This window comes from Tursiops truncatus, chromosome 3 (genome assembly GCF_011762595.2).
Source record: "Tursiops truncatus isolate mTurTru1 chromosome 3, mTurTru1.mat.Y, whole genome shotgun sequence".
NCBI lineage: Eukaryota > Metazoa > Chordata > Mammalia > Artiodactyla > Delphinidae > Tursiops > Tursiops truncatus.
In genome coordinates this window covers 111,239,743-111,257,967 of record NC_047036.1, presented here as the reverse complement: position 1 = coordinate 111,257,967, position 18,225 = coordinate 111,239,743, and the positions used below count along the sequence as shown (strand labels likewise).

At 56.8% G+C, this 18,225-nt stretch overlaps 1 protein-coding gene across 1 annotated transcript in view; it reads right to left on the bottom strand.

The window, feature by feature from the left end:
• TCF7 (transcription factor 7) overlaps positions 1 to 18,012 on the bottom strand; it is a 32,644-nt gene extending 14,632 nt beyond the window's left edge. The window contains 3 exon segments of the mRNA XM_073802536.1: positions 16,687 to 16,811; positions 17,318 to 17,384; positions 17,577 to 18,012. Coding sequence (XP_073658637.1) covers positions 16,687 to 16,811; positions 17,318 to 17,384; positions 17,577 to 17,828 — 444 coding nt within the window. The 5' untranslated portion in view covers positions 17,829 to 18,012.
• Between the last annotated feature and the right edge of the window lie 213 nt (positions 18,013 to 18,225).

Here is an 18,225-nt window from a genome sequence, read left to right as displayed (position 1 = left end):
CAGCAGACCATACTCCTTGATCAGCACACTCCCAAGACCCCTGTTCTTGGCCTTTGCATACAGCCCCTTTCCCCTCTCCCCCTCCAGACTGCAGCACTCCAGGACGAGTCTAGACTCTGAGACCCTTGGACTGGGAACAGCCTTAGCAGAGGCGGTCCTTCCTGCCACAGCATTGCTCTTACTGTTCTTCCCCATGCCGGTTCAAAACCTATCGTCCCGAAGGCGGTCCTCATCCTTTTGGGATCTTTTCATTGGCCCATGGCTGGAAATTCCTCACTCTGGTGCCCCAGCATGCCCTCCTCTTGCTGAGCAGGCTGGAGCCAAGAAGGGGCCCTAGGGCAGGGCCAGGCAGGAGGAGGTGGAAATGAGGGACTCCTGCGGTCGGTCTCCTCTGCTCTGAAGTCGGGCTTGGGCCTGGCCGGGCTGCTCCCGCCTCCCTCTTCCCCAACCCCCAACTTCCTGCAGGCTCAGGTGAAAAATAAACACGGTCGGCATTTTCCCTGCAGACCGCAGAGGTCGGCTTACAGGCTGTGTGCACCCTGAGAGCCCTTGCCACTGCCAGCAGAGAAGCTCCCTCGCCTCTAACGGTTGACTCTGAAAACCCCCAAACGCTTAAGAAGCCGCACAACACTTTCTCAGAGAAGAAAGCTTCTGCTTCCTCTGGTCTCAAGCCTGGAGGGTGGAAGCGTGTGAGGCTGACAAGGCCCTCCCAAGAAGGCCTCCCCTTGGCAGGGACTGTGCCAGGAGGAGCACCACCCCACAACACACACATACACACACTGCACCAGAATTCGCAGTTGACCACTATCAGCAGACACAGTCAGTCAGGATGTATTTACTAAGCTCCTACAATGTATCAGGCAGAAGAATGTTTCAGGCCAGGAGATCAGCATCTGCTAATGACAGCTGATGGTTTATACCCTGTGCGAGGCATAATTCTGAGCACCTTATAGAGTTTAACTCATGTACTCCTAAAACCTATGAAATAGGTACAATTATTATCCCCATTTAATAAACGAGGAAACTGAGATGGAGACATTACATAGCTTGCCCAAGGTCACACAGCTTGTAAGTGGCAGAGCTGAGATTCCACCAACTGTACTGCAAAGGCCCTACGGTTGTCAAGGACAGAACAAGGGGGAACAGGGGAAGGAGTCCCAGTCCTAAACTCAGTCTCTCCCTTCTTCAGCCTAGTTGGTCAGAGTCACCTAAGCCAGTGCTCCCCTGACCCTAAAGATGCTCCAGTAAGTTCTGGGACCCTGGGATTGGGGTTCTAGCTATACCCCATGCCTGCTTGCCTGCCAGGGCTGTCGGCACAGGGAGCTTGCCTGATGGCAATAGTTGGGACATGACCCCAGGTCCCCAGCCCACATCTCCCCGACTCACTCTCGCACAGCCACACCCCAGCCATACCCAACCACGCAGGCCTGCCTCTCTCTTACCCAGGTGTCCAGCTCTTCGCCTCTGCACCTTTATCCACCCCTTACACCCTCCCCTCCCAGCTTTCCACACTTCCTCCTACTCTTTGCCATACTGATTCCTTCTCATCCTGACCTCAGTCTAAGGGCCACTTCCTTAGGACTGTGACCTGGGTGGGGTTCCACCAGCCCAGCAGGCAGAGCTGCCCACTTGCTGCAGGGGTTGTTGGCCTAGGGGTCCTGGAGGGCAGAATCGGCTTGTTAGTCATCTCTGCCTCTCCAGGGTCTGTGCTTGGCATGTTCATTAAGACTTGCTGAATGAAGGCCTCTAGAATACCTGATGCCCCAGAACCCGTGCATGCCTACCCACTCATCCAACCATGGACCTGACTTCAGTCTCTTGGCTCCTAGAAGAGGGGGGGCGTATTCCTGATGCCCGCTCTGGAGCTGCGGAACGGCCCTTGGGATGAGTCCACAGAAGGAGGGCAGATCCACACCTCGAACTAGACAGAAGGGTGGGCTATTGATAGAGTTATTGTTTTCTCTGCCAAGTGCACAGATGTGAAATTCAGTATTGTAAATGCCACATGTGACAACTGATTTAAGGCAGGCATTATCCTTCCTGTTTTACTCATGAGGGTCGTGAGGCTCAGTGACGCTGAGAAAATTGCAAGTCAGTGCTGGGGACCCCTTTAAGGTCTCTCAGGGTCTTCAGGCAACACCAGACAGCCACATTCTCATCTCTCACCTGCTCTCCCTCTGTGCTCCAGCCACTTTGGCTTCAAGGGCCATGCTGTTGCCTCTGCCTGGAGAGCTCTCCCACCACTTGTTGGGCTCTCAAGTTAGGTCTCTAGCAGTACGTGTAGGTAGGGCCCAGTGTGAGCCAGTGTTTAGGGAGCATGTGGCAGCACTGGACAAAGCACCCTGGCTGGGGCTGGGCATGGTCACAGCAGTACACAGGAGGCTGGGAGGAACTGGGGCCACTGCTGGGAGTCAGGGACATCCTGCCTGGCAACTGAGACCCTGTGCCTCCTTCTACCCCATCTCCTCCTTCCTGCAACACCTTGGGAGTCAGAATTCACCAGACAGTCAAAGCCAGGGCTACCACTAGTTCATATGGTGCCTTTGTGCTACTAGAAAAAGTACCCTTTCCTCTGGAGAGACAGCCAGGCCCACACCAGGGCAAGTGGCTTGTGGAGCATAGTGCAGGCTAGATTTCAGCTCCTTGGCCCGGATTCCCTGCATAACCCCACACAGTGGCCCTGCTCAAAAGGTCCTCTCCAGTTCTCACTTCTCTTCCCTGCATTGCCAGAAACCAGGCCACGCTCCATCCAGGGTCTGCCACTCAACTTCTGCTCTGGCCTTGATCAGTTCCTCTGGACTCCTCTCCCAGCTCCAGGGCCCACTAGTGCCCACCACACACAGCTCCCCCAGTCCTCTAGGTCTGGAGCTGGGGATCCACTGTCCAGCACCCACGGTGCTTAAGCACCAAGGAGTCTGGCCAGTTTCTGAGTGGGAAGCTGCCCCACGGCCTGGGACCACGAGAATGAACTTCCCAGAAGGAAGCAGGTCCTCCAAAGGAGGTTCGCCTGCATATCAGCCAAGCCGTGATGTGCAGGCTCCCCAGACCCCATGTCTGCAGATATCCCCTGGCTGGGCTCATGCCCTTTTATTGCCAGCCCCCGCTGCCCAGGACATGGTGCTCTCCAGAGGACGGCCCTCAAGCACCCCGCCCACAGCGTGCTGGACGCCTTGTGCTAGACGCCCACCGCAGAGCATGGAGCCGCGGCCGTGTGGCCAGCTGAGCTGGAGGGCTAGGGTATGGCTGGGCTACACCCTTGCGGACCAGGAGGCTTTAGTCCCGCCTGCCAGCACAGGACTGTGGCCAGGGATGCACAGAGCCCTCCCAGGTCCACGTGGCCAGTCCACCAGCTGCCTGGCCTTGACATCAGATAGGGGGTCCTGCCACAGCAGAGGCAAGGACTTGAGTCCCTGCCTACAGGCTTGGCAAACCACAGGCCTACTCTAGACCCAGCCTGGCCCCGAGGCACCCCCGGAGCTAGCGGAACCTCACTTAGCTGAGTGGCCTGGCCCACAGCCTCCAGCGGTTTCTATGCATTCGTTTACTTTTGTTTTCCTTCTTCCTCTCTGAGGTAAACGCCCCTCAGGACAGGATGTTTTCAGAGGAAAATATAAGCTTCCGGGAGCTGCTGCAGCCGAGCTGCTAGTTGATGCTACCGACACACTGTCTGGGGACTCTGCAGCAGCCTGGGGGCTGGGCATCCCCTGTCCAGGCAGTCGCCCTCCCAGCTCCTCAAGGCCCAGCCCTCCGGGAGCCCATGTGCCTGAGGCAGAGGCCAGGGCACAACCTCGGCTCAGGCTGTCTTTGGCAGTAGGGAAAGCCAGGCTCTGGGAAGAAGGCATTTGAGGAGTTCAGAGGTTTTGTTCCCTTGGGAGCAAAACAAAAACGCTTTGTAGAAAAGGCATGAAGAAAGCAGTGGAGGTGCAGATTTAGACACGGCAGCCGCCACCAGGGGCAGCCTCCTGTGTGCCTAGCACCCTGCAGGGTTCGCCCCCCGCCCCCCGAATCCCACCAGTCTTCCCAACCACTTTGTGACGTGTGTACAGATTGTGCGGATGAGGAAAGGGTAGCCGGGAGAGGTTAAATGACTTGCCTAAGGTCTCAGAGCAAGTAATGACAGATCGGGATTTGAATCCAGCCCTTTGGGGTTCCTGGCCAGAGATCTTTACCACTCGGTGAGAGGCCTCCCAGGCCAGCTGGTAGCGCACAGCAATGGAGACCACACGTGTGAGGCGCAGGAGCCGAGTGGTTGCCAGGTTCTCCCCCCACACTGGGTCTCCTCACTAAGACCTCCACCTGCCCGGGACCCGCTGGATTTTGCCAGCAACACCCTGCCCTCACAGGAGGTGATGTGGGTCCTCAGTTGTAAATGACTAAAGGAACCGTGAGAAGTCATTCTTCCCACCAGGTCTGGCCTCTTTTCCCAGTCCACGTGCATGCGGGGTGGATGGCCACCGCAGAAGAGTTAGTGTGCTGCCTAGGAGCGAGAGCTAGGGCGGCCTGGCGCAGGGCCCAGAGAGGCGGAGGCTGATGGTCAGCGACGGCTCAAGGGTGGGAGGCAGAGGAGACTTGGAGATCTCATCCCAAGCCTTGGCACTGCATTCCTGCCCCGATTAATTCCAGCCAGCTTCTGAGGAGCAAAGATAAGATGGGGGTCTCTGAGTTACCTGGTCTGTTCAGCTGCCTGTACCAGCCCAGAGGACAGTTCTGCCCTGGGGCCACAGTCAGGAAGCTCACTTGGGTCTAACCCTTGCAGCTACTGCCAGTTAAGGAAGGCCCTTGGGGCTCTGCCTGGACTCAGTCCAGCGGTTTATCCCAAGTGAACAAGGCAAGGAGTGGAAACGAGTTGCTGGAGGCTTCAGGCCCCAGGATGCTCCCACCCAAGCCCCTCACGCCAAGTGTAAGCAGACGGAGGAGGGCAGGGCTGCTGCAACTGTCACAGGGGCCCTCTTGGGGTGGAGCCCTCTAATGAGGTTGAGTTAGGGGGTTCCAAAAACCACACCAAACAGCTTTTACAGATACACACCTGGGTCTAACACTATAAAAATACAGGGAGAGGGTGAAACACTAAATTCCTGGCGGGGGTGAGGAGTGGGGATGGATGGGATGGGGGAGCCAAGGCGACCCAGCTGTAGCTATAAAACCCAACTTTTCAAAAATGAGTGGATAGATATGTTGTCTGAGAGGCAAGGTAGCAGGTGGTAAGGGCAGGGAACACAGAGGTAGATGCCTGAATTCACGTCTCTCCTCCAGCACTTGCAAAGTGTGTCTCTCTGTGCTTCAGGTTCCCCATCTGTACAATATCCATATCTCATAGGGATTAAATGAAGTAATATTTGTGTCTGCTAATATTTTTTAAAATTAACGAAGAAGAAAACAAAAGACAAAGGCGAGCATGTTCCTAGACCAAGGCTTTTCAGGAAAGCCGGCTTTTGTGCCAGGCCAGGGCTGCTGGCCCTCGATTTCCTTTGGACTACGGCCAGATTGCTGTTGGGCCAGACTCCTGAGCTCCTGACTAGCCCTCAGTGACCAGAGCCAGGGCAGGGGCGGGGGGAGGCGTGGGGGGTGGCACGGGAGGAGCAGAGGAGGGCAGTGGTAGAAGAAGAAACCCTCAAAATGCCGCAGCAGGGTTGGGAGGTGGATCTGGTTTCCGAGGGGTTTGGGGAGGGGACACCCATGTGCAGGGATGCCCTCAGATTCCTCAGTCCAGCCATTCCCATTGTCTCCGAGCCTAGGACACCCTCTAGCCCATCCCTGGACCACACAGAGGAGGGCACCTGGGCCAGAGAAGTCCAACAGTGAGCTCCAAGCTAAGCCAGGACCAGGACCAAAGTTAGAAAGGAGGAATCAACCTATACACAGTTCTTAACTGTCCTTGCATCATGCATCAAACCTGATGTAATCTTTTTTTAAAAATTTAACTTAATTTTTGGCTGCGCCGGGAGGCTTGCGGGATCTTAGTTCCCCAACCAGGGATTGAACCCATGCCCTCGGCAGTGAAAGTGCAGAGTCCTAACCACTGGACCACCAGGGAATTCCCAAACCTGATGTCATCTTAAATGTCATTTATAAACACTTTTCCAGGTAATATTTATTCTGAAAGCCCTGAGGTCCTGCTTTTAACCAAGAAACAACCCTTTTGGCCCCCGATAGCATGTGGTCCAGCCCTGACCCAGGTCCAGAGCTCTGAGGTCACGCCCAGGAGGGGCAGTAAGGGCCAAGTCTTTCCTTGAGGCCAGAGGAATTCAGCTCATAAACTCAACTCAAGGGTTCAGCTTTGCAGCCTGCAATGCTCCCAATGAGCTCCACACAATCGAGACCAAAGGGACAGAGCAGAGCCTGGGCTTTGGGGTAAAACAGACCTGAGTCCAAGTCCTGACTCTGACAGGTACTAGCAAGTTCTTAACCTCTCTGAGCCTCAGTTTCCCCATCTGTAAAATGACAGCGATAACAGTATCTACTTTCTTGGCTTCTTGTAAGGATCTTGCTATTAGGATTAAGTCCCCAGCACAGGTCTGGCACTTGGGAAGTTCTTGACACATGCACTATTACTGTGGCTGTTGTTATTCTTGCAACAGTTTACGAGCACCTACTATGGGTCATGCGCTATGCTGGCCGCTAAGATTCTAGCAGTGAAGAAGACAGATGTGGCCTTGGCCCTGTAGATCCTCTCCAGCCCTTTTGATCCCAACCACCATCCCTTAAACCCCACCTCAACACGGCCATCAACGCTTGTGGCCTCTGCAATCCCAGCTTCATCTGGCCCCACACCCTTTGGTCTATGTTCACCCCCCAGCCCCACCCATGGGGTTGCCCACCACAGCTGGGGGGCTCCCAGGCTGTAGCCTGCTTCAAAGCCTGTCGGCAAGCTCTGGGGCGGCTGCTGCAGCCCGGCGCACACTTGGGGCCGCCCCGCCTGGACCCTGGCTATAGCCGCAGAGACCTCACTGCCGCTGCTGCAGAGCTCTCCACAGGCTGCTTCTCAGCGTCCCTAAGTGCCCACCCACCCCCTGCCTGCCTGGCCACCGGGCCAGCCACAGAGCCATCTGATTTGAATGAAACTTCAAACTTAATGACTTTCATGCTGGTTATTTAAAACGCAATGTAATTTTCTTAAACACCCTATTATTTCCTTTGATAGCTACAAAGCTTCCCCCAATCCCATAAGCATGTTTATTTTTAGGGAAAAGAGTGGTTTTGCAGTTGGTCATAGAGACTATAGGGAAAAGGAGCCTGCAGAAAGTAGGGCAAAGAGTCAACCGTAGCAGCCTGGAGACCCACAGCTGCCTTGCCTTCGTGCTGGGGCACACTCCACCGACACCATGGGGTCCAGGGCAGGACCCTGCCCTTCTCATACCAGCACATCCACCAGCGGCCCTCCTGTCTGCCATCTGACAGTGGCCAAGTCCCCCTTCCTGTGATTCCCCTCCACAGGGCCCCAGTGTCCTCATCTGTAAGATGGTTCCACTGGCTTCCCACAGACATGCCAGGCAACTATGGTCTGGGGAAGGGGTCCTGTGGCCACTGACATGCTCTCAGCTGCCTCCTCCAGACATTCTGCCCTAGTTAAGGCCTTGAGGCCTGCAGCTTTGAGCAGCTGGACGAGATCTGTGCCCAGATAAAGTGGCCTCCGGCAGTGGCTGCCCACACTGGGAGGGTGGGTGGGTGTGGCCCTGCCAGTCGGGGGCCCCCTGGCAAGGGAGGTGGCCTAGTGGTGGGTGTGCGTGCAGAGGTCAGCTGAGCCCCGCCAATGCGGGGTGTCCTCTGGGAATGGCTATTTTTAGATCCCAGGCTTTCATGTGGCCGAATGATGTGCAGTTTACAAAGCATTGGTAATGCGTTTCAGATGGCGGCCCAGCGGACCGGGAGGCTGGGCCTCCTGCCACCAGAGCCAGGTCAGAGTTAGTCAGAATACCCTCAACTGGACTTCTGTCACCTGTCTCTCCCTCCCTACAATTTCTTCTTGCCTGACAGGGAGACCAGGCCTGGAGCAGTCCTTGCAATACCCACCAAAGACCCCCTGAGGCCCACCCGAGCAGCAGGCCTCCCCAGCTGACCCTCGTCTGAACTTCAGAAATCCTCATGTCCGGAGCTCCCCACCCCCGTTTACAGAAGGAAATTGAGACCCAGAGAGGTTAACAGATTTGCTTGAGGTCACACACCCAGGGGAGGAGGTGGCCTTGGTCCCTGGCTTCCTTACCCATCATAGCCCCCTCCCATCATGGGCAAATTGGGCTTCCTGGGAGGGGTGACCGGCCAGCCCTGGCTAGGCCACCCAGACACGGTGGGCTGGGGCAGCTGTAACCATGCACCCCCAGAACGCACTGTTCCCTGGGGCCTGCCTATCCACGCCTGCAGCCCCAGCCGCATACTCGCCATCAGCTGAAAGCAGAGAGTGTGGAGCCCAGACACCTCTCCGGTTCGTGGAGAGAGAGAGAGAGAGATGGTTGTTTTAACGGGAGGGGTAAAGGGGTTGGCAAAGCATCTGCTTCCTCTGATCTCCAAGGAGCTTTGGCTGTGGAGCTGGCTGTGACATGAAGGCTGTGTGTCACCATCTCCCTCTGGGCTCTAAAGCCATATCTGCTAGCACAGCCCAGGCAGGCAGGCAGGCTCCATGGGTGGGACAGGCTGCATGGCTGCCTCCCCACAAGAGAGGGCCAAACTCACCAAACTACTACCTTGGGCCAGGGACCCTATCCAGCAGGGGACAGTCCCTCTACCCACCAGGGGACTGAGCCAACGGGAGCCCCATGTTCTGCAGGACCAGAAGGGGCCAAACCCTCTGACCAGGACAAACCCTCCCGGGCTGCAGCTCAAAGACTACACATGCCAAGGCTGATGTGGGCCACACCTCTTTAAGGGAGGGAGGCGGCACCCACGTCCAAACCCCAAGCATCAAAGGTCTGCGAGCTGAGACAGCAAACTGCCTGAAGGAAGAAGCTAACAATGTCCTGGGGTCTCAGAGACCCTCCATTGACTCCTGGGGCCTTGGAGTCCTGCTAGAGACAGTGCTGAGGAGACGTGTTCTCCACACCCTGGCTAAAGCACCAATGGGCTGCACACCCTGACCTCTGGGGTTCAGCTCCCCTCAGGAAACAGCGGACAAGACCCTGGACTCATGACCCTGGAGTGAGACTGACAGTCAAAAGAAATAACACAAAACTTCCACCTCTGAGGCACTCCTGCCTTGCATGTGCCAGTCCGCTCGGGTCTGCCCTGCCCAAAGCCCACCCCCTCCCTTGCATCCCAGCATCCACCTGCCCCAGCTGCCGGCTCTGCCCGCCTCACCCTCTATGTTCAACTCAAACCATCTCCCGTGGGCACCACACTGCCCTTCATGCTGCCAACACACTGCAGGTACCCACCAGCCACTCCTGGGCTCTGGAACCAGCACCCCCGGGTATTAAGGTCACGTGCTGGGCCTTCAGTGCTGGCCCTTCTCCAGCCTCACAGACCCTGGGCTTCGGGTGGCTCTTCCAATGACCAAGAACATACTAATTTCTGCCTCTCCTCCTCTGCTTGAGCTGTGCCCCCGACCTCGAGCATTCTCCCACTCTCACCTTCGCAGGTTCTGGGCCAGCCAGAACTCTCCCCTGTCAGGAAGCCTTCCTGGCTGCCCCCACTGGCCTCCCTCCCTCCTCAGTGCCCTTTATCCAACACGGCCGACTCTGAGCCCCAAGGAGAGTCTCTTTGCCTTGCCAGAGCTGAGCTCTGCGGGGTGGGGCAGAGGCAGCCGTCCCCTCTGAGCTGAGCCAAGGCCAAGTGGGGCTCAGTAAATACCGGTTAAGAGTCTGGATCAGGATTCTAGGTACAGCTGGCACTATGTCGTCGACCAGCTGAGGGCCCGAGGGCTGGCTGGGCCGGACAGCTGTCCTCTTTGCTCTGCCCCAGGGGAACTGGCTGCTGAGCTGAGGACAGAGAGCATCAGGGGCTTCAGTCCAGCCGCACCTTCAGGAGCACTGCACCTACTGGACCGGCGTCCTTTACAAGGGCCATTCCCACACAGTGTTAACAATCCCTCCCACAGTGGCTTCCACTCAGGAAGCACCTACTATGTGCCGGGAACTCCACATCCACTATCTCGCTCCACTCCACAGTAACCCAAGGAGGTAGGAACCTTCGCTATCCTCATGTTTAGATGAGAAAGCTAAGGCCCACAGGAGTTAACTTACCCAAGGCCACCCGGCCAAGGAGTGGAAGATACGGTATTTGAGGGCGGAGCTTCCCGACTCAGGCCTTCCCCCTTCACTACTCTAAGGGGCCTTGGATAAGTCCCTTCCCTGACCTGGCCTTACTGTCCCCACCTGCAGAGGAGGGCTGTTACCCAAGGATCTGTGCACTGTACCGTTCGGGGAGGGGGAGCCCTGTGACCTGATAAAACACCTGTTTCCTCCAACAGAGTCTTGTTTGTACACAGTGGCAGGAAGCAGCCAGTCACAAGGTATGAGGGAGTGTGACTGTATGGCTTCGGAACCGCAGCTGCCCGAGGAGGCTCAGAGGGAGGCTGCGGCTCCCCTCATCCCCTCCATGTGGCTCTGTGCCCACCCTGATCCAGCCTGACCTCAGCAGTTATGCGACTTGAAACCAGTGCCCCTGCAGCCCATTCTTGCAGCTCCGCTAAACCTCCCTTCATGCAGGAACGGGGGTTGGGTGTGATCTTAGGAGACCCAGGAGGGCATGGTCTGCCAACTGGCCATGAGAGGGGACCACCAAGGCCCCCCCTTTTCAACTCCACTCACGCCTAAGTCTTGGAGCACTTGGGGAAGTAGGCAGAACTGGTATGGATATCCCTGTTTGCGGGCTATGGAAGCTGGCTCGTGAAACCCTGCTGGGGCCGGGGGAGAATACCTGGGTCCTGGTGACCAACTCAGGGCTCTCTGTCAGCCCCTCCACCCTGCTAAGCTGGAGGAGTGGATGGCAGCCCTAAAACAGCAGCCCCTGGTGACAGGGGGGGGCAGGGGTCTGCAGGATAGGCCTCCTTCAGGGTGCTTTCCTGGCCCTGAAATGCATCAGGGAAGCCCCGAAAACGAAGTTTCACCTTGGGAGCAGCTGGCGGTGAGGGGGTTGCTGCAGATTTTCCAAATACCACACAGCCTTCCAAGTCAGGAAGGAATGCAAGTCAAAGTTACTTTTAAGTCTCACTGCCCACCACGAACCTATAAAATGAACAACAAAAAAGGGGAAACTCCACGTCAGCTATGCTTGGGCACCGCAAGGAACCCTCGGTGAACTGGGGCCTTGATTCTTCCTACCTCTTGAACCCACAATTCTCTTTGAACATTATGCTCCAGGAAAATAATCAAAATGGAAACCAAGCAGTGATTTGTATAGAGCATCATTCCCGCTGGTAAAGAAGGCAAGCTGCGAGCAAACCAGAAGCCACACGAGGGAGAGATGAATAATAAACATGAGGGAAAACAAGCAAAGAAGCTGTGCATGGGCACTGCCTGGGGGCCTGCACACCAGGGAAGCGTCGGAGCAAGACACAGGGGTGTTGCACACGGTGCACCATGTGAGAAAATCTCTGGGAGTGGTTCAGAGGCTAATGGCCATGAAGGTCTTTTCCCTTTTTTTCTTACAAAATAGCTTAAGCCCCTAACATCCTGTGTAAAGGGCTTCTATATGGCTGGGGAAGGGGAGCCTCTTTCCGAAAAATCTCCGGGCGGTGGGAGAGGATTCTCAGGATGGAATGAGTGGCTATGGCTCCCAGTCTGGCCCCAGGAATAACACTTTTCCTCCCAAGAATGCCTGGGTGAGGCAGGCGTTGAGGAGGGGGCCTGTACACCTGAGGGCTGGTCCCCAGGGTTCAAACCCCCAAACCCCGTGGCCCAAAGTGGAGATACAGTCCTCCAGACAGAAGTGCACATGGCGCCTACCACTGAGCCACCCCTGGTCCCAGAGGAGCCAGGACAGCAAGGGAGAGGGATCAATTGTGGCCAAACCCCGACCCCCAAGCCCAGGCCACGCTGGCACCTTCCTGGGCACGTCCCTGGTACTGCTGCCTCCAGTCCTCAGTCCAACTCTGGGAGGAGGGCTTGCCACTCCCATTGTGCAGATGAGGAAACTAAGGCTCAGACATACTTCTGACACATGGGCTGTCTCTGGACTAAGCATGGCAAGTGCATCATAAACCAGTGCCAACCACCTTGGCCTGAAGAGCTGCTGGGGTGGGCAAGGCAGCCGAGGCCCGGTGGGGGATGACGGAAGGCCCCACTTGGATGGTCAGAGCAAGTCTCTCTGAGGAGGTGACATCTGAATAAGCCCTGAGTGAGGAATGAGAAGTGGCAGCTAGGGGAAGAGCTAGAGAAGAGAATGCCGAACTGCGGGAACGAGCGCAAAGGTCTTGAGATGGAAAGAACTTGGTGGTTGTAAAACCTATCAGGCCACTGAGGTGGCTGCTTTTTAGGGAGAAAGGAAGAGTATGGTGCAGACGAGGAGGGGCGGTCAGCAGGGGCTGGCCACCCAGGCCTTCAGGCCGTGGTGAGTGGCTTAGATTTTACTTCAAGAGCAATGGGAGCCTCTACAGGGCTTCATCAGGCGAGAGGTGGCATCTGACTTATGTTTGGCTGCTCTGTGGATCCTGGATTGAGGGTTAGGGTAGGGTTGTGGGGAGGGACCCAGGTCCACTGCAGGGACCCTAGTGGAGGCTGCCTTCCTGGGGGAGGGATGGTGATGGTTGGGGCTTGGAGGTAGCGAATGAAGTAGAGACGTGGAAGATTTGGGATGTCTGGAGGGAGCCCAGATGCCTGCCAGCCCCCTATTTGTCTTCATCTGGCAGACAACTCTACTCCTTCAGGAAGCTGCTCAGCAGACCCTCCTCACAGCCTAGGCAGGGGCCAGGTCTTCCCAGGACACGCCAGCAGGACCTTTTGTGACAGTACTCCTCTGGCCAGGGATTCAGGTCTATTCATCTGTCTCCTCCACTCAGTTGGGCACTCCAGGGGCAAAGGCTGGTTCTGCTCTGTCTGGTGGCCAGCCTGGTGCCAAACTCTCTCCTAACAGGCTTCATCCCAACCAGGGCTGGTGACCAACCATCACTACCCCTCCTCCGTGAGGCCCCACTGCTCACCCTCTGAGGGGTGTGGAGGGTTGGGTGGGTGCATCTCTGCAGAGCCCCCCCGGACCGGCTAGCCACCCGTCAGCAGCACTTCCTTCCTCTGCTCAAGTCTTGCTCATACCCTCACCTCCTGCTCCCCCAGGGCTCGCTCCCCTCACCTGTACCTCAGACCTTGGAGTCAGAGAACATGAGCCCGATGGCCAGAAGCCCACTACTTCAAGTGGGCTCCTTCACATCAGATGTCTCCGGGCATGCCCAGACACCAGGACGGCACAGGGAAACAGCCCCAAGTCCCTGCAAGAGCCAAAAGGCTCAGCTCAGCTATTTATTTTTTAAATTGAGATGTAATTCACATACCTTAAAATTGACCATTTTAAAGTATACAATTCAGCGGCTTTTAATATATTCACAAGATTGTGCAACCATCACCACTATCTAATTCCAGAACATATTCATCACCCAAAAAAAGAAACCCCGTACCCATGAGCAGTCACTACCCATTCTCCTCCTCCCTCAGCCCTCGGCAACCACTCCTCTACTTTCTGTCTCTATGGATTTGCCTGTTCTGGGCATTTCAACTAAATGGCAAAAGGCTCAGCAGCCTTCCAGGCCACAGATACCAAGCAGAGCCCATAGAAGGGGTCAGAAGACTGACATGGCCTCATATCCTTTTTGAGATGGGGATTTGCACCAGACTGTCAGTTCTGCACTAAGACTCTGAGTTTCCCTAAGGAGTGATGCCTTACTCATCCCAGAAATCCCTCAAAGTCTGGCACAGGACCAGTCATTGCCCCTCCCCACCTCGATCCCAGAGCGGAGCAAACAAAACAAAACAATAGTGGCTACTGGTCTAGGCCAGTAACTGTCTGCAAGCCTACATTAGATGCCTCAAAGACATCAGCTATGAAATTAACTTTGACCTAATTTCCACTTCCAAAAACAGAGTTTGCAAGAAACCAAGTACCAAAAAGAAGGAACCTTTTGGGAAAAAAATCCCTCTGCCCCCCTGGCAGTTGTCTGTGAGGTGGTCATTTGGCCCATTGCTCCTGACAACGTCCAAGTCTGCCTGCTTTAAGGTGTCCAGTGTAGCAGCCGCGTGGGTATTCCACCTATACACAAGGGCAGATGAGGTCCCTGGCATGGGTTTTCCCCACTGTCAGGGGAGGTCAAGCGTTCGGCCCTGAGCTCCCCCGCACAACTGTTGACCACTTGGATTCTCTCAGAGAGTGCAAAGAGCAAGAGGGGCCAAGTTCTAAGGCTCACGGGGAGGGGCTGGCCAGTGTGTCATCTGTCCCCTGAAGAGGGGCTCAGGAAAGCAGAGCTTTGGAAAAAAACTTCCAAAGGTGATTTTCCTCAGGTCCCCTACAAGGGACTCCTAACCCATTGTAAGAGTTTCTTTTCTCATTCCAGACACATGAACCTTGGATCACATGATAAATGTGCTCCCAAAACATGGGGTCAATTAATTTTGCTTTTTAAGTCCTCACCATATTTTATATGTCCACACAACTCTGAGTAACACAAAGAACTACTACTCTTATTTGCTATTTGGTTGTAAGTATCAGATTTGCTTAAAGGAGGCTCCCCTATATTCAGGTACATCTTCCTCACCCGGCATCTCCCTACCTTAGGCCCTTGCCTCTGTCCTTGTCCCCGGCCCCACAGAGCAGCCGATGCCAGGGCACAGAAAGTCAGCTCCAGAGCCTGCCCTCCTCCTGTGTTCCCATAAGCCAGGCTGAGGGAGGCTATCGCTGTGTGGGGAGGAGGACAAAGGGATCTGCCCCTATAAGAGAGGGTGCGACACATAGAAATGCGTCTGCTGTACCTTGAGAAAGAGCCCAAAGTTGAAAAAATGAATGATCCAGGCCAGGGGAGTGATGGTGTGCCTGCCCGAGTTCCTACTCCCCCCACAATCCTGACTGCTAGAGGCAGCCATTCATCTGCCTACACTTTGACCAGTGTAAGCTAAAGGACACCAAATGGTCCCATCACCACACCCTTACGAAGAATGAGGCACTCCCACTCTGGGCACTCTCCTACCACTTGCCCAGGCTGTGAAAGAAACTCAGAAACACCGCCTTTTCCCTGCCCCTCTGTGTAATCATAAGATGCCGGAGGGAATCTGCCTGCTAGGTCTGCTTTGGGTCCTAGACCTTTTGTTTAGTCATGATTATCAGGGACGCCAGCCCCCTGTCAGCAGCTCACGTGCCTGTGGTTTGGCAGTGGTGGGTCAGGTCCCACCACTTGGCCCCAAATCTAAGGGTTTACACCTTGTAGGGGGCCCCCAAAGCATCCTTCAGTATCAGCTCATGGAGGGTAGAGGTCTCTGGGGAGAGCTGCTGCATCAGGTGGCAAGGTCAGAAGGTGAGCCCCTTGCCCCACAGACTTGGAAGGAAGCGAGTACCTCACAGATGGAGCCACCCCAGAGCAGAAAGCCAGACCACTCAACCAACATGTTCCTTCACAGATGAAGGAATGGGGGTCCAAAGGGCAAGGAGCTTATTTCTAGTCAGCTGCCTACTACCAGGTTTTCCATCCTGGGTTTCTGGAGAGAAGGCTCAATCTACTTTCTCATGTCCCACCAGCTTCAGCATGAAACAGCTTTCAGAACCAACCCTCCTCACTCCTGATCTGACACAGCCTGGCAGTCACTCTCCGCCCTCTGAGTGACCCCCACCACTAGCCATGTGAGCCTCCTACTGCTGGCCTGACCTGCCCTGGGTCTATCTGCACCCAACACCCACCCACCACAAACCCCAAACCCTTACATGAACTCTAGAAGCTCTCCTCTCACCCCTGACTTCGGCCAGCTGAGCACACTCGGAAACACTAATCTGAATTTTTCGTAAGTGCAGCTTTACCGCTGCTCTACAGCACTCAGAAGAGGCTCTTCACACCTTAGGTCATCTGCACCAGTGGGCAAAAAGCATGGTTTGTAATGATCATGGAATCTTCTCAAAGCACTGGGGACTTAAATTTAATTTGCAAATTCATTAAACAGGCCGCTTACTGACACTACTGATTTGAAACACCTTTGCAAACCCTTCCTGGTGCATCTGAGACCAAGCCAGCTTCATAAAAACCCACTTTCCACACATCGTGTTCGGGTTGTTTCTCTGGTAAGGCCACATTCATGCCAATAAGGACAGAGCGAGTAGAGCATGTTTCTCCCGTACAACCAGGAGACCTGAAGCAGACCAGCTTTTCTGCCCGTTCCTCCGAACACTGAGGATTGGGGCTTAGTGGGAGAAGGCTAACAGCCAAGCTCACAACTCTGAGCACACCACATGCACCACCGTCAGGAGGGGTGGGTGGTCTCAGCTTAACCATTCTCCAAGCCGACTCCATCCCAGCACCACCTAGCACCAGGACAGGGCCCACGCCTGCTCGTGAGCAAGCTGGAAGACAAAAGCCAACCGCTGGAGGCAGGTGGGGTGCCTAGGGCAGCCCTCCTTACTTCAGGAAAGTTCTCCTGGTTCAGATCCCGCTGGGTGTGGATGGGGAAAGAGACAAGAACAGAGTTCTGTATCCATTTTGTTCTAGGCAAAAGTCACTTCTTGCCCATGCCTCACATACCTGATCAAGAAGGTAGCAGGCACAAGGCGGGCTGGGCTGCTGGGGCCACTTACCAGCGAGGGCTGCGGCTGGGGGTGCTGCCCTGCTCCCGAGGGGGGTGGGTAGTGCATGAGCAGATTGAAGGCGGAGTAGACGGTGTCTTTGTACATGCCGCTGGCGCACTCCGGGGTCTTCAGGCCTGGAAAAACCACAGCTGGTCAGAAGCGCCAGCCCGGGCGTCTCGGGCTGAAGGCTGTCTGCTCGCTCGAGAGAAAATCGGAATTGCCAATGGGTCCCCTTCAAGTTCGTGACTTGAAGGGCTGGGGGTGCCCGCAGTGCCAAGTTTCGACGAAGGACCCCGAGTTCGGGCCTCCCTTTCTCGGCCCCCACTCCGCCCTCCCGCCAAGGAACCTTGGCCAACGTTTTCTCAAGTCGGGGGATTAGTCAGTCACCTGGGCAGGAGGGGAGGCGGAGATGGCGGGGGTCTGTTTACTCCTATAAAGGTCAGGGCACCGGAAGTGACTCGAGCCCGGCGGCGCCCGGGAAACCCGCCCCCCACTCCCCCACCTCCTCGGTTTTACCGCCTCCTCGAGCTGCAGTTGGGGGGAGGCACCCCATCGGCTCCCTCCCGTCCTCAAAAGCCCCGCTCTCCCACCGAGGCCGGGCCTTAGCGGGAGGAGGGGAGCCAGGCCGGCAGAAACTCACCGTCTTCCAGAGACTCTGGAAGTTTGTCGGGGAAAAGTCTCTGCGAAGGGTGTTCCCGCCCGAGAGCCTGCGGGGAGATCCAGAGGGGCCTTGAGAGGGCTGGGAAAGCTGGGGGCTCGGGGCCCGGGGCAGGAGGGGTCTGAGGGATGCGGACCCCCGAGGGCCGCGGGAGGGAGGGGCGGGGTAGCGCGAGCCGAGCGCCGGGGCCGGCGGAGCGTGGCGGCTGCGGGGGAGAAGCGGGGCGCGGGCCGGCGCTCACCTCGGCCCCGACCTCGGCCTCGCCGCGGGCACCGGCGCCCGCCCCCGGGACCCCCGCGTCGCCGGCCGCGCCCTCGGACTCATTGACGAGCGACGACTTGAGCTCGGCCAGGTCGCGCTCGGGGCCCGCGGCGCTGTCGCGGCTCTTGTCGTCCTGCTCCTCGCCCTCGTCCTGGAAGGCCAGCAGCTCGTCGGGCGCGCCGAGGTCGTCGCCGCCGCCCGCGCCGCCCCCGCCCGAGTCCAGCTGAGGCATGGTGCGCTCCTCCCTCGGGGGCGCGGGGCGCGGGGGTGCGGGGCGCGGAGCCGGCCCGGGAGGCAGCGAGCCCGGAGTCCGGACCTCCGAGCCCGGAGCGCGGCGGGCGGAGCGCGGGCTGACTCCGCCTGGGCGGGCTGCGGGCGCGGGGCGCGGACGCAGGGCTGAGAGGCTCGGGGAGCTGGCGGGTCCGAACATCAAAGGCGCCGCCGGCTGAGTGCCGGGGGCGGGGCGGGGACGCCGGGGGCGGGCCCTGTCGATGGGCGGAGCCATATCGCCCCGCCCCTCCTCTCCCGGGAGAGGCCGGGACGTGCCCAGTGGGTAGAGACTTAAAGGGCTCGCTCTCCCAGGCATAACCTGAGTGAGGCGTCGGAGGAGCCTGAAAAGCATTACACTT